We start from the raw sequence: 15,928 nt of genomic DNA on the forward strand, positions 1-15,928 counted from the left end.
ACATCAAAAAAATACACGAAATTTTTTTTATTTCAATGCAAAACTATTGGGTATTAAAATTCCAAATAAAATTAAGTTAGAGTTTTTTTTTTGGCATTTTTCCCTATTTTGTTCTATATAAAATGAAAATGAAACGTAACTTTAATATATCGATATAATGCACCTTTAAGACAAAATTTAAAAGGTGTGTAAAAAAGACAAATTGAAAAGCTTATGGGTTTTGGGGAGAATCCTATGAAAAATAAAAATGATTGGTATCCAATCCACTTACATAGCTTTGTAGTGAGTTTCATTGTTTTCTAATATGTTGGGATACAGATGTAAAGACCAAACGTCGTCGTTTATAATTCAAGTATCTCAACGAACATTTCCCAATCCTCAATAATACAAAAATTGTTGATGATGATTTTATAATACAAGTTTCAGGGTGTGTGTTTCGTTTATAAAACTGTCGGCATGTATTAACTTCAGTTGATTATTACATTTACGTAAATGGACATTATAACTACTAGTGCATATAAGTACAAAATTAAACTATATACATATATATATATATATATATCTGCATACATTAAAATAAACAAATAAAAAACAAAATTTAATGAGTAGGTGATTAGCTAGTGGTATAAACAAAGATGAACATCGTTGTATATTTCATCATGCTAATTATAGTATATGTCAGAGTCATATCATAAATAAAGTTTGGCAAATGCTGTTCTATTGTTTAATTTTTTTCTTAGAGTCCAATCTAAATTTGTGTTATTTAATTATAACAATTTAGAGGGTAGGCAAACCTCGTGGCAGTAAATCAAGATTAAGGGTTAAAAATCATATCGGGTGTTTGTTTTAATTTTTTCTTCATTTTGTATCTAAAATTGGGAACATAAACATGAACTAGACTGGGAAAAAATAACACTATTATTAGCATTAGTTATCATTTATTTTGTATTTATTATATATACAGAATATTTTAGTTTAGTGCTTTTAAATTCTGTGATGCAAAACCTTTTCATGACTGAGAAGTGAGAAAATGTTTAGTTGTACGTAGCTGTAGAACTACAAAATGCAATATGACACTCTTAAAATGTAACGAAGTGAATAAGTGATAACTACACATTACTCACTTAGTCGTCGAAACAAAATTTTGTTTCACCTCTAAAAGTAAAAAAAAGAAGATTTGAGGTCACAAACACGATTCGCCGGTAGTCAAACATAGTTATGGTCTGTATGGACGGGTAACATCGTAACGGACGCTTTTTTCACATCCCTATTTATTTAGTTGCATTCTATAAACAAAACATATAAAACTGTACGTCCTTGACTTATACCTAATTGCATTTTTCTTTTGTTCGTTTTTGAAAAATTAATTTCCCTCATGATCTCGCATATACCAAATTTATCATTTACTTTTTGAATATATCTTGAAGTCTAACTAGTAAACTTTTTTTTTGGAACAATATATAGTTTACTAAATTTTAATTTAAGGATGACGTACAGCAATTGTTAGAAACCACCTAAATTAATTGAAGTTTAATGAATTATAAACCATAACTTTATCTTACGTATGAGAATTAATATCTAGACAAACTATCAACTTCAACCTACAATTAATTTCATATTAGACTCATAACATTTTATATATTGCTCAGAATCTGAATGTCGTGTATACAATATCCCCTAATTTTGTTAAATGTGTTCATAATTAAAAAAGTTGTCCAAAGTGGCAGAAACTCCAATGCATGTCATTTTTGACTTTTTCTTCAGTTTTAGAACGCTTTATTCTAATTTCTCACCTATTTCTTTTAATTAATTTTCTTGATATATGTTGACTTTGCAATTTTCGTGAAAGGAAAATACCATCATACCCTTCCCGACACATTCGTTCTGTACGGTACTACCGTAGCGACGACTCCTTCTAGAGGACCATTAACCTAGCTACCTGCATCACCAAACCTTCTCTCACCATATACATATAAATGATATACTATATACGTATACACACACAACACATTCATTACAGTCTCGTGAAGACACTAATACACTTCTATATATATATCTACAGTACAAGGACAACGATGTGTAAAAAGAGTTACGGGCGAGGATTCCAATGGCTGCTGCACCTTAAAGTGAACAAATCAATATTACCCAAACAAAAAGGAAAAAAATCTCTACTCTTTTGATCAGCTAGAGAAAATATATATCTTGGCTCATATGTAAATAATGAAAGTTAATCCAATCTCCACACCACACACCACACTTTCTAATAATCTAGGTTTGTCCTTCTTTTTTTTTTCCTAGTAATTTATTCAACTCGTGTGACTTTATGCCTAATTCTCCATTTTTAAAAATAAATTTCATAATATTTAACATACTTTTTTTAATCTTGATATTCTGGTGAGAGAAAGATGGGTCTTCATAATCTAAATTGAGACACTAGTTTGTTGTTCAACACCTCCCTACCCTCGTGTTTCGAGCTTCGTTACTTCGTTCTTTCATTTTTATGTATAAAAGTTTCGAGAAAAAGCCGCAAATTCAGCCAAGTTTTTTCCGGGAAAGTCCGGTAACACTTAAGGGCATTCTTTTGTTTGTTTCGTGGAAAACAGCTAAAAAGTTGTAAAGATGGCTTCTCTTATTAATTGATCCTCCAGCTGCATTTTCAGATTTTTCTCAAGTATCGGATCAGATTCTTAAAGGTATTTACTATTTTCTTTACTCTTTTATGCTTTTTTATTTCTTCCTTTCTTCTTCTTCTTCTTCACGATGATTGTCAAAAAACAAAAAAGAAGTTCACTTGCTACAAAAGGAAAGGTATCGAATCATAAACAGTAATTATCACAGTATGTTTGTGTGACTGATTGGAAAAAATCATGAAAACAGAGTTTTAACAGATCACTTGCATGATGAATTAATATAAAGTTAAATATTTTTGGCTTGTTTTTTTTTTTTTTTTTTTATAATATAATATAAATTCAGACATGAGTTCATTCTTTGCTTGTATTAACAGTTTCCTTACCACTTCTCTATTAAAGTGTGTGAACTGTTAAATGGAGAGAAACTGTCGAAGAAATCTTAAAAGAGAAGGCATAAATGGAATAGGGTGTATGTGGGTGTTCATCAGTCTCTTTGGATCTAATCAGAAACGTCTCTTGATGGATTTGAAACGTGGAAGCAAAAGAGTTTCAGGTTTTTGTTTCTTTAACATTATACTATATGTGTCTTGAAAGAATCTTTATGTTATAAAGATAATATTAATCAGTCTTCTTTGTCATATATTACTTTAAAATTTATGCAGGGAATGAGATGAAGCAGCTTACTTGTTCTTGTGAGAGCTCCTCTCATGAGAGTAGTGTTGACAAACTCATTGATGATGAGGAGGATATCGATGTTTCGATTGCTGGTGACGAACATGTGGAGACGACTGAGGTTTGTAAGAGTTTAGGTGATGAATCTGAAGAGAAATTTAAAGAGATAATCAAACGGTTGATAGCTCAGAAAGAAGGAGAGATCCAAACTTGTAAGGACTTGTTGGAGGCTTTTCATGTTTTGGGTTCTGAAGAAGAATCATTCATGAAGAAGATTTCACATGAAGATGCTCAAACCTTGGGAGAAGATTCTAAGAGAGTAGTGGAAGTAAAGCCTGAAGTAGTATCCAAGGAAGAGGCGGTGGTAAAACCGAAGAGGAAACCTAGTTTTTTTAGCAGGAAATGGAAATCAGAAGAAAGGAGAAACAGATCTCAAGTTGCAAAAACGATTGTGGTTTTGAAACCTGGTCCAAGTAGTTTGAATCTTGATTCATCATCTGAACCTCATTCTAATGGTAACAAGTCCAAAACCGGGAGAAGTTTTTCTCGCTTTCTTATCGGTTTAGTCAAAAGAAGACTACAATCTGCTGTTGGAAAGAAGTCATGTGATGATCATTTTGATAGGGATCAAAACTGCTGTATGCAAGAAGAGATACAGAGTAAACCAGACAAGCATATATCGGACGAAGAAAAACAGTTATGTAAGGAAAGAAAGAGTGAGGTGGCTGATGAAGAGGATACTGTCCACACAAGCGAAGACTCAGAGAAGATTATGTCTGGCTTGTATATTGCAGCCAAGAAACACTTGGCTGAAATGCTTGCAAATGGAGATATTGATGTGAATTTACCTGATAAGGAAGTGCCAAGAATTTTGGGAAAGATTCTTTCTCTCCCTGAGTTCTGTTCACCAGCAGACAGTCCTAAACTGATCCCGGAACATGATTTGGTTAGCAATCTTAGCCCTCTAAGCCAGACAATTGACAAACCAGATACTCTGGAATGCATTCCAGATACAAATGATCTAACTGATGAAGATTTAGATAAAGAGGACGATGCATTGTTTACCATTGATGTCTCAGTTCCTAATGGTGATTATTCTTCTTCTTCTTCTTCTCATTTTATTCCATTCCCAATTTATATTGTTGTGACAAAATGTCACTAAAATGCTTTCAGACTCTGGGAAGGAAACTGAGTATATTGACAAGGAAGAGAAGCCTGAGATAGATCCATTATCTGAAACATGTAGCTCTTCCATTTCCCAGCAAGTCGAAAACGTTGATGAAGATGCGCTCGAGTTTCGTGAAGAACATGTCAAAAAGGTTAGACAGCTTTTGGATGTGATATAACTGAATAACATTCTCAGTTTTTCTTGAATGAGGATTTCATATTTCATGGCTTATCTTGTTCCAGGAAATGTTCAACCAAGAGCATTTACCGTCTTCTCCTCCAGCATCTCCACCAAGTTCTTCAGTAAGGTTGACTGAATGCAAAGAAACCGCCACTGATGTGCAAGGAAAGTTAAGTCCAGTGTCTGTGCTTGAGCCTCTGTTCACAGATGATGACAGTAGCCCAACAACAAGTACAAGTTTCAGTTCAGGTATGTAAGAACTTTAAAGATCAGATCAAGATTGTAACACATCAGAACTTGGTTTTCTTACTGTTTATTGATTCACATTTAGCTGGAATGCGGATGCAACCACTCTGTATAAGATTCGACGAAGCTGATTTTCCAAAACCAGAGAAAGACAACACTTTCAAAATCAGCATGGATGACAAGGAGTTGACACTTGCATACATTGAAGCCGTTGTGAAATCCGCAGGCTTGAGCTGGGATGAGCTTTTAACGAGGCCCTTTTACTCAGAACAGATTCTTGAGCCAGAATTAACAGATGACGTAGTTTTCTGCCCTACACAACTCTGTGACGATAAGAATCTCCTTTACGACTGTATTGATGAAGTTCTTATGGACTTCTGTTGGAATGAATTCAATCCCGGGCCTTGGATTTCATTCTTGAAACCTGAGGTCCACCTAATCTCAGACATGGAAATCGCAGCTAAAGTGGCACAAGAAGGAGTTTACTGGCATCTCCTACCTTTGCCTTCTCCTCACACGTTAGATCAGATAGTGAAAAAAGACATGGCTAGACCTGGAAGCTGGATGGATCTCCGGTTTGAGATCGGTTGTCTTGGTTCTTATACAAGTGAAATGATCCTTGATGAGTTAGTAGAAGAGATCATCATGAGCTGCAGAGACATGGCTCAAGTTGAACCAATGCAGGAACCCAACAGCGACAACCTGTGATGAGGCTCTTTTTTTTTAACCTTTTATCTATCCTGTACAGTTTCATTGCCACCGCCATGGTCAAAGCTCCCTAGTTGACCTTCTTGTGCAGCGGCACAACCACAGCTTTTTTTAACATAAACACAGACTTTCTTTCACTTCCATACTCTGTTTTTTATTCCAGTGGCTTCTGTAGTTTACTCAGCCAAGAGATTTTTGTATGAGTATGAACTATAGAGTGTAATAACACGAGGCTTGGAGTTACATAAGACAAAGATGATGTTTTTACCGAGTGCCAATAGAACTACACTTATGTGGTTTTAGCTCTCCCTCAACAATCAAAACAAATACAAGGCCATGAATTTAACTATATAGTACAAACACAAACTCTAATGAGACGTACTTGCATTTTTCTTTTTCTTGCCGAATGCTTGGCTCTTGCTTTCTGATCCATCATCATCATCATCCTCACTGTCATCACCAGTGTTCTTACTAGAACCAGCGGATTCTGCAACCGATCTTGCATATTTTCTTTTCCCTGCATCAAACTTGGCTTGTAGTTTCTGATCGAGAGGGTCATCTGAAGGTCTACGCTTTGTTTGTCTTGACACTTTAGCACCAAGTCCAAGCCTACACAGAGGTTACAATGGATACTTCATATTCAATTTCAAATTCGCAAAAATGAAGTGCAAATCAACATGAACAAAGAAAATTTCCTCCACCTGTGTGGTCGAACTTCTGGTTCAGTCTCAACAGGATCATCCTCTGCAGGCCTCGTCATATTGGCAACCCACTTCTCAGCCTGCAAAACTCACAAACTCAAAGCAATGAGATGAAACCATATTATATGAACGCAAGTAAGCAACTAACAAATATCTTACAAGTTTCTGTGCAGTATGTGTTTTAAGAATCTGTGGAGTTCCCTTCTTCTTTGCCGTTTCCGTTGCCATTGCAACTAGAGTACCACCACCACCTAACGTCCTACAGCGAAAAAGTTCACAGTCAGAATTGAGTTTTTTTTTAAGCATGCTCTTGCTAAACCTTATCCCCATTGGCCAATCACTAGTTGAATGCAACAAGTTAACCTAAGAAGCTATAGTTTTCGAAGACAACCCTCTTTCACCAAACCTATCCCCAGAGAGATAATATCAACAAGTAAAGATTTTTATGGTTTAAAAATACAATAAACCTCTCCCTACAGAAACTATGTGACAAACTTCATCCCGAAACGAAACAGTAGGCTCTCTCAGACATTTCCTCAAACACCTTCCGTGCATATCCTAAGTGAACCAAACTTTAAAACTAAAAAAAAAAGCGTGGGTAAAGGCATACACGAACAAGAACACAGACCTTTATGCAGATTAATAAGAAATCACCAGTTCAAGAAAAAAAAAAAAAAAGAAACTTCCGTCGCCGCCGAAGAACTTCTCCCCAGATACCGATGAATACGCTCGCAATTTATCTGCTAAAGGTTATCTAATAACCAAAATAAACCGATGTTCAGATTCAGTTTTTTTTTTTCTCGACATGATTTTGGTTCGGTTCGGTTCGGTTAGGTGTACACACTCCTTTAAAGGTTTCGATTTATTTTCTGGTTTGGGAAAAAACGAAAGAAAATGCTAAAGAAGAGCTCCTCCGATTCATATCGTCTGCTTGCTCCAGTACTCTCATCATCACTATCGTCTACATCGATAAACAACAAAACAGAGATCGAACGTATCACAAGAATCATCAATGATCATCCATTCCCAAACCATCCGATACAACCCATTCTCGCCAAGCACATCCCTTTATCATCTCTATCACCGGAGTTTGTATCAGAAGTCCTCGGTCGTCTCTTCGCCGCTCATTCCAATGGCCTCAAAGCTCTCGAGTTTTTCAAGTATTCACTTAAAAGCTCCAAATCATCTCCACCCACCTCTGATTCCTTCGAGAAAACACTTCACATTCTCGCACGGATGCGTTATTTCGATCAAGCTTGGGCTTTAATGGCGGAAATGCGAAAAGACTACCCTGATTTGTTGAGTTTCAAGTCAATGAGCATACTTCTATGCAAAATCGCTAAATTCGGTTCTTATGAAGAAACTTTAGAAGCTTTCGTGAAGATGGAGAAAGAAATTTTTAGAAAGAGGTTTGGTGTTGATGGGTTCAATGTTCTTCTACGAGCGTTTTGCACGGAGCGAGAGATGAAGGAAGCGAGATCAATTTTTGAGAAATTGCATTCCAGGTTTAACCCAGATGTGAAGACGATGAACATTTTGCTTTTAGGGTTTAAGGAAGCTGGTGATGTTACGGCCACTGAGCTGTTTTATCATGAAATGGTGAAACGAGGATTCGAACCCAATTCTGTTACTTACGGTATTAGAATCGATGGGTTCTGTAAAAAACGCAACTTTGGGGAAGCCTTGAGACTCTTTGAAGATATGGATCGTCGAGATTTTGATATCACAGTACAGATACTCACTACGTTGATTCATGGGTCTGGTGTAGCTCGTAATAAGATCAAAGCACGCCAACTGTTCGATGAAATTCCCAAGAGAGGCCTAATACCTGATTGTGGAGCTTATAACGCGTTGATGAGTAGTCTCATGAAATGTGGAGATGTGAGTGGTGCAGTCAAGGTGATGAAGGAGATGGAAGAGAAAGGAATTGAGCCTGATAGTGTAACTTTCCACTCCATGTTTATTGGAATGATGAAATCGAAAGAGTTTGGATTCAATGGTGTATGTGAGTATTATCAGAAAATGAAGGGAAGATCTCTGGTTCCGAAAACACCAACCGTGGTGATGCTGATGAAGCTGTTCTGTCAAAACGGTGAAGTCAATTTAGGATTAGACCTGTGGAAGTATATGTTGGAGAAAGGGTATTGCCCTCATGGCCACGCGTTGGATCTCCTTACCACTGCACTGTGCGCTCGAAGAAGAGCCAATGATGCATTTGAGTGCTCGATGCAAACAGTGGAGAGAGGAAGGTGTGTGAGCGAACCAGTCTATCGGATGTTAGAGACCTCATTATCGAGCAAAGACGAGTTGGGGAAACTAGAAGAACTCAAGATGAAGATAGAGAAACTGCATAGCTTTTTGCCACCACCTGGAAAACAGGTAATTTAGAAGGTAGCTTCACTGTAATCGGTTCTTGTTTGCAGACCAATTGAAAGATTAGTATGTTCATTTGTATACAATATTCTATAGGATATTGGTTACCTTTTTGTCATCCAATTGAACAATCAAGAACCAAAAGCTTTTGAGATTTGGATTTGGGGATTCGTTTATATGAACCAGGAAGACAGTGTTGTGATTCAGACAAGCTTACATGAAACAGAAACAGCATACATATGTTGTTTGTGCAAGGTCCAACCTTTTTGAGCCAAGAGCAAAGTAGTAGATAGTTAAACATTATATGGCTACAGATTTACAGCTAATAACATCTATATCATCATCCCAAGTCTTTGGTATAGAAGAACACACCATCACTCCATTCATTGTCGTCTTCCTCACATTCTCGACATCTATTACCACAGTAGAGCAATCCTTACCAATCACAAAGATACTATTCCCAATAGAAACAAGCCGACAAGGCTGTTTCATCACCAATTGAGATAGCTTCCCGATACTAATCCACATTCTCTTATCCTTGCACCACATTGTTAGCTTAGTTCCAAAAGTTTGATCCAAAACATAGAGCTCATCTGCCACAACAACTGCTGGACCTTTCCATCCTGATGCCATAACATCTTCCATATGTTCCCAAACCCCGCTAGATGCATTATAGACTACAGTGGAAGATCCACCACCCCGAACATATATCTTTCCGTCCATTACAAATGAATCTTCTATTTCAGGGACAATATTTGCATCAGAACAAGATTTGCAGGTTCTGGTCAAAGGATCATAGATGTCCCAAGTTCGTTTAGCGTTTGGATTCAATCCTAACCCACCAATTGCCATAATCTTTCCATCCACCGTTTCACAAGCAAAGTAGCATCTGCATAGTTAATGAGAATATTAAGGACTGTAAAGAACGATATCGAGTTGGTTTCTCATGGAAGGATTAAGAGAAACAGAAGTACCTTTTAGTTGAAAGAGGAGGTACCACGTCGCAGCAAGTGTTCATAGCAGCATCATAGCAATAAACCTCATCAGTAGCATCTTCTAACCAACCACATCCACCCAACACAAACAGTCTCTTACCCAATGCTGCAAAACCCATGCCTTCTCTCTTTGGGATATATTGATATTCATGGATTCTTTTCCACGATCTTCTAGACGAGAACGGATTCAGCATGTGTAAGAAGACACCGCCAGATAAATCACGGCACAAGGCGTAAATCCAAGATTCAGGCAAGTTAAACTTTTTTCGATAATCGCAAAACTCATCACTGCACACAAAATCTCTCCATCTCCTTGAAACACATTTCATTGCCATGTGATATTCTCTTGGAACTCTAGCTAAGCAGGATTCTGAGATATCATCAGGAACTCCGCTTATAAGCGCAATTTGTGTCTCATTTGATTGATCTGCTCGTTCTGTCTCCTCAAGTACTATACACGCCATTGTGAATGATCCACCAAAAATATGATTCTACAAAACCCTGTTCATGGCCACAAATAAACAAACAAACACTGGCTCAGATATATATGGCTAATCCCTAAACTAAGCTAAATCATAAGTGATCTTGATGATCAAGAGCAGTATACTAAGCCATAACAACAAATCAAACAGTTCCAATTCCAGATCCAATGTACAAAAAAGTAAACCAATGATTTAGCTCTCACATTCCACAAGATCAAACGCGTCAAAAATTACATCAAACCAACTACGAAACAATCAGATCTAAACCTCTGCAAACAAATTTTTCCAGAATTGAAACAGATCATAAAAGCTTGCCCCAGATCTCATATCGTCTCAGAAAAAAAAAACGAGACTGAGGACAAAGTGAATTTGAAAATAACATAACATAGAGAAGAAATTGCGAGGATTCTACTTGCCTTCCGGCCACGTCTCAAGGAACAGCAGAGTTCTCCGTTTGTGAGCTTCCCGGCGAAGGAAGAAGAAGAGAAGAGATCAGTTTCTTTCTTCTAGGCAACTGAAACGACAACGTTTGATTCGTCTTTAATTCTTATTCTCATTTAGACCCTCATAATATTATATATTATACGTTAGATCTTAATATTCTCTTTTTAATCAGAAAACCCCGGGAGCTTGAGAGACACGTTTTAACTAAGCGTTTTGGTTGCTAGCTAGGTTTTTAATCAGACAGGGGGAAACAAAAAAGTCATTAGGGTTTTAACTTTTAAGAGAAGGGCATCCACCATGATGACGCGGCGCAAGACACGATCTTGTTCGAATCCAAGGAAGGAAGAAGTAGTGAAGCCCGAACCGATCCCGTTCGATCTCGTAATCGAGGTACTCTTGAGGTTGCCCGTGAGGTCTGTAGCGAGATGTCGTAGCGTATCGAAGCTATGGAATTCCACATTAGAAGGTCCACATTTCACCGAGTTGTTCTTTACCTTGTCTTCGTCTCGTCCGAAGATCTTGTTCACATGCCTAAAAGGGGATGAAACGGTCTTCTTCTCATCATCACGTAATCCTCAAGATCTGTCTATTGACGCTAATATTCGTATGAGTTTCCCAATAAACTCTTCCTCTCATATTTGTCGTCCTGTTCGTGGCTGGTTATGTGGTTTACATCGAACTACAAAGGGGGCGACAGTTACTGTGCCATTGATATGTAACCCTAGCACAGGGGAATCCGTGCCCTTACCCACCGTGAAAACAAGGAGGAAGGTAGTGATAAGCTTTTTTGGGTATGATCCGATGGAAAAAACTTTTAAAGCATTGTGTATGACACGGTCATCGGTAGGAGGAGAAGACACTCCTTCTGGAGAGCATCAAGTTCTGACGTTAGGAACCGGGAAGACAAGTTCGTCAAGGGAAATGATAGATTGTGACATACTACATCACCCTGCTGTTGTGGAGGAAACCAATGGCTTTTGTCAATATGATGCGATATGCATCAATGGTGTTTTGTATTACTTAGCCGTGGTGCACGATGTCTTCGACGGGCATCCTGATATAATATGCTTTGAGTTTGAATCTAAAAAATTCAGTTATATCAAGAAAGCTGATCATAGCATGGGAATGTACTCGGGAGGATATGGGCTTGAATCAACTCTAGTAAACTACAAGGGTAAATTAACTCAGCTTCAGCCGAATTATTCTAACGACAGAATATGCAACGGTATTCAACTCTTGGTTCTTGAAGACGCCGCGAAACACCGATGGTCGACTTATATCTATGTTTTGCCTCCTCCGTGGAGGAATATGTATAGAGATACCAAGTTATGTTTTGTTGGAACCACTAGTAGAGGTGAAATAGTGTTGTCGCCAAACACCATCTCCCGCTTTTTCTACCTTCTCTACTACAGTCCCGAGAGGAACACTATCCAGATAGTAAAAATCAAAGGATTGGAAACCTTTAAGGGTCATAAAGCTTACATCTTTCTAGACCATGTCGAGGATGTGAAGCTTGTGCCAAAAAAGGCCGTAACATAGTCCTTTCACTATCTTATTTAACTAATTACTATGTCTTTTTCATGTTCTCGTGATGGTGTTCATCTTTTACTAGTGAACTTTCTTTTTCACTTCTTCCTTTTCAACCAATCAGAATCTTCTATACATTATCTTGTTTAAATAAATAAATCAAAATAAAATTAAAAAGCAATACATATTAAGGAAATAAATTCTGTATAATTTTTTTTAAGGAAAGTTAAATAATGGTTTGGTTTAGATTTTACGATTAAAATGAAATAATGTATCGGTTTGGGTTTACAAATAAGGTGATTAGGGTTTAGATTTTACAATTCAAACAAAATTATATGTTGGTTTGGGTTTACAAATGAAGTGGTTAGGGTTTAGATTTTACAATTAAAACAAAATTATATGTCGATTTGGGTTTACAAATGAAGTGGTTAGGGTTTAGATTTTACAATTAAAACAAAATTATATGTCGGTTTGGGTTTACAAATGAGATGGTTAGGGTTTAGATTTTACAATTAGAAGGAAATTATATGTTGGTTTGGGTTTACAAATGAGACGGTTAGGGTTTAAATTTTACAATTAGAATGAAATTACATATCAGTTTGGGTTTATAAATAAGCGGTTTAAGTTTTTAATTTTATAATAATGTATACAGATTTTGTTTCCTTATTTTATAAGAAAGTGAATATATAAGCACAAAATCGGCCTTTAATTTTAGGTAACATGTTGTATATAGTTATAATTCAATTACTAGATTAAGACCCGTGTTAGAGCACGGGTTGAAATTCATTTTATTTATATTGTAATTTTTATATAAAATATAATTTATGTGATTGTTTTTAAAAGTTTTTTGGATAAAATATTATACAATAAAATCATATGCTAAATATGATGACTTGAAAAAAAAATTATTTTGTAAGTTTTATATTGTTAATGATTCTAGATAAATACCCGTGCTATAACACTGGTTAAATTTTATTTTATACAAAATTTTGTATATTTTCTATTTTAAAATAAAAATTTAATATGTTGTATTAGTTTATGTACGTGAAGTTATTTCAACAATGTATATGCTATCTCATGACTTGAATGTCATTTGTGAATTTGGTTTTTTAAAAGTGAGTTATTATATTATGAGTAATTTAATATATTGTTACACTTTTTGTTTTAATATACTTGGTTTTTTAAAATTCTTTCATATTATAGTGACATATTATTGACATTGCTATAGCAAACCAATTTAGAGTGTTTATAGTTTCTAACTTTAATATCAAGTTTCAATATTTCAAAATAAATTATTTAAAGTTTATTATATTATATAAAATTCAACAAAAAAGTATGAATTGAATTTAAATATTCAAATTTTGACCCATTACTCGGTAAATTTTTTAATTCAATAGATATTATTTTTAAATAATAATATTAATAGAACTTGAATATTTTATAGATTGAATCATTTATATTTGTTTTAAAAAATTCAACTTATGGTATATCCGGAAATAAATATATTTTTAATTATAATAAATAAAATGAAAATTTATTTGTTTCACAAAATAGACTTATATATATAAATAAGAGGTGAAATATAACGAAAATTAACAAATTAATATGTTAAGTTAGATATCAAGGGATTTTATTTGATGAATAATTTAATAAAAAAAATTAATATGATAAGTTAGATGATATCAAATGATTCTTTAGAATATTCTCTTTAAGATTTTTGGTAACAATAAATCAAGACTATACAAGTAATATAAAATTTAATGTATAACCTATTTGTAACAAACTTATTAAAATTACATAGTATACAAAATAATGTTGTGTATTTCCGTTTTATTATATAGAGGATATAAAGTAATATTTATTTTGTTTTATGTGATTGTGTTCATGTCTCTATGGAGAGGTCCATACACTTGTATAAGCATAAGTTTTAGCTTTCCATGAGAAAGCTGAGTTATATGATACTTAATGGATTAGTTTACGAGATTATTATGAATCAGGCAAAAATGGTGGTAATATATAACGTCTGAGGGTCTTTAACGTCGTTTTTAAATAGCTAGCTTTATTTTATATTTTTCCATTCAGACCTCGTATTGTGATGAATTATATAAATAGACCCTTTTATAAGAAATTAAGAACCCAATATTATATCTAGCGGTTTATCAGACACGTGAAAAAAAAAAAAAAAAAGATTAGGGTTGAAGGGAAGCGTTTCCGCTATGAAAATACGGCGGTGCGATGCACCATCATTTTCAACGACGCCAAGGAATGAAGAAGAAGCAATTTCAGAATCCATCCCTTATGATCTCATGATTGATATATTCATGAGACTGCCTGCGAAGTCTGTAACAAGGTTCCGTTGCGTATCGAAGCTATGGTATTCCACACTTGACGATCCACATTTCACCGAACCGTTCTACACCATCTCTTCGTCTCGCCCGAAGCTATTGTTAAGCTGCTTAAAAGACGGTAAAACGTTCTTCTTCTCATCGCCAATGCCTCAAGATTCGTCTGCTTTAGCAGTCAATATCCATATGAGTTTCCCATTTAATCGTACCTTTGAAATTTGCCGTCCTGTTCGTGGTTTAGTATGCGGAATAAATCAACGAAGTATAAATGGAAGGATAGATACTTTCCCATGGATATGTAACCCTAGCACAGGAGAGTTTTTGACCTTACCCAAACTGAAAACAAAGAGGAGGGTAGTGACAAGCTATCTAGGGTATGATCCCATCGGCAAACAATTCAAACTACTGTGCATGACCCATTCACTTGGTGGTGTAAGATCTGAGTTTGAACCGTGTGAGATTCTGACATTAGAACCCGGAAGGGATCCATCATGGAGAGAGATCTCATGTGACATAACTTATTTTCGTGTTGTTTTGAATCGTAAAGCTGGCCATAACGCATATGATGGTATATATATGCATCGATGGCGTTTTGTATTACTTAGCATCCGTATCCGTTTTTGCTGGTATCAGGTCTCATATAATAGTTTGCTTTGACTTTACATCTGAGGAATTCAAGTTTATAAACCAGGCTCAAGGCATGCAGAATGAATATTCTCAATCGAGTACTCTGGTAATTAAACTACAAGGGTAAATTAGCTTTGCTTCAGGGGTACTCTGTTGATGGGGAATACAGTGGTTATCAACTATGGGTTTTAGAAGATGCTGAAAGCCAGCAATGGTCGAGTTATATCTACTCTTGGTCTCCGCATCCTCCTCATAAGAAAATAGTTGTTGCAAAGACTAGGTCGTCTAAGAAAGAGGCTCTATTTTTTGTTGGAACAAGTGACAGTACTGGTGAAATTGTGTTGTCGCCAAAGATTATATCCTACTCTTTCTACCTCCTTTACTGTAATCCCGAGAAGAGCACTTTGACAAGAGTTGAGATCCAAGGAATGGAAGCATTTAAGGATCATATAGCTCACGTCTTTCTAGATCATGTAGAGGATCTGAGGAAAATATCTAGGATCATGGGCTCTTAACACAGTCCTCCTCAAGTCTTATTGGATTACTATTGTTATTCCTTGCGGGGGTTTTCATGTTTTCTTTTAGTGGTTCATACAGTTCAGCCTTGGTTGTTTTGTAGCTTTTTTAATAACTCTTCTTTTCATGAGCGACTTTGCCAAATTGTGTCTTTGATGAGTTCCATATTAGTCGTTTTCCATAGGTACAAAAGCACATTACAACAGGGCTAAAGAATTAAATCTATTGATTTTATCTTTGCAATGATCCGGTATTACTTATGATTTTCTTGGATAATATATGCACAAGAAGAGAGTATATTCTTTCTTTTATAT

The 15,928-nt window shown here is 35.6% G+C and overlaps 4 protein-coding genes and 2 pseudogenes across 8 annotated transcripts; 4 read left to right on the plus strand and 2 right to left on the minus strand.

Annotated features, from left to right (window-relative positions):
• The first annotated feature begins 2,000 nt into the window (after positions 1-2,000).
• LOC104699768 (uncharacterized) lies at positions 2,001-5,873 on the plus strand. 4 transcript variants are annotated; one of them, XM_010415120.3, is made up of 6 exons: positions 2,001-2,693; positions 3,030-3,183; positions 3,293-4,390; positions 4,476-4,621; positions 4,713-4,899; positions 4,982-5,873. In XM_010415120.3, the coding sequence occupies exons 2-6, from the start codon at positions 3,045-3,047 to the stop codon at positions 5,602-5,604; spliced, it is 2,193 nt and encodes a 730-aa protein (XP_010413422.2). In that variant the 5' UTR covers positions 2,001-2,693; positions 3,030-3,044; the 3' UTR covers positions 5,605-5,873. The 4 variants fall into 4 exon arrangements, with proteins under 4 accessions (XP_010413422.2, XP_010413420.2, XP_010413421.2 ...); XM_010415118.3 differs by having other exon boundaries at positions 2,003-2,693; positions 3,005-3,183; XM_010415119.3 differs by having other exon boundaries at positions 2,635-2,808; positions 3,005-3,183.
• LOC104699766 (uncharacterized) lies at positions 5,797-7,046 on the minus strand. Its single transcript, XM_010415116.3, has 4 exons — positions 6,934-7,046; positions 6,465-6,564; positions 6,306-6,385; positions 5,797-6,213 (listed from the first exon to the last, which is right to left on the minus strand). Exons 2-4 carry the CDS (start codon positions 6,531-6,533, stop codon positions 5,973-5,975), a joined length of 390 nt encoding a protein of 129 aa, XP_010413418.1. The 5' UTR covers positions 6,534-6,564; positions 6,934-7,046; the 3' UTR covers positions 5,797-5,972.
• Positions 7,033-8,832, plus strand: LOC104699770 (pentatricopeptide repeat-containing protein At3g61360 pseudogene; annotated as a pseudogene). Its single transcript, XR_015562913.1, has one exon. The product of XR_015562913.1 is annotated as a pentatricopeptide repeat-containing protein At3g61360 pseudogene (transcript).
• LOC104699769 (F-box/kelch-repeat protein SKIP4) lies at positions 8,825-10,704 on the minus strand. Its single transcript, XM_010415123.3, has 3 exons — positions 10,572-10,704; positions 9,653-10,174; positions 8,825-9,567 (listed from the first exon to the last, which is right to left on the minus strand). Exons 2-3 carry the CDS (start codon positions 10,135-10,137, stop codon positions 8,979-8,981), a joined length of 1,074 nt encoding a protein of 357 aa, XP_010413425.2. The 5' UTR covers positions 10,138-10,174; positions 10,572-10,704; the 3' UTR covers positions 8,825-8,978.
• Positions 10,705-10,895: 191 nt separating this feature from the next.
• Positions 10,896-12,138, plus strand: LOC104704159 (F-box protein At3g61340-like). The gene has a single exon (XM_010420290.3). The coding sequence runs from the start codon at positions 10,897-10,899 to the stop codon at positions 12,136-12,138; it is 1,242 nt and encodes a 413-aa protein (XP_010418592.1). The 5' UTR covers position 10,896.
• A 2,204-nt stretch (positions 12,139-14,342) lies between these two features.
• Positions 14,343-15,613, plus strand: LOC147940718 (putative F-box protein At1g20657 pseudogene; annotated as a pseudogene).
• Positions 15,614-15,928: the final 315 nt, after the last annotated feature.

This window comes from Camelina sativa, chromosome 7 (genome assembly GCF_030686135.1).
Source record: "Camelina sativa cultivar CO46 ecotype springtype chromosome 7, ASM3068613v1".
In the NCBI taxonomy this organism is placed as follows: domain Eukaryota; kingdom Viridiplantae; phylum Streptophyta; class Magnoliopsida; order Brassicales; family Brassicaceae; genus Camelina; species Camelina sativa.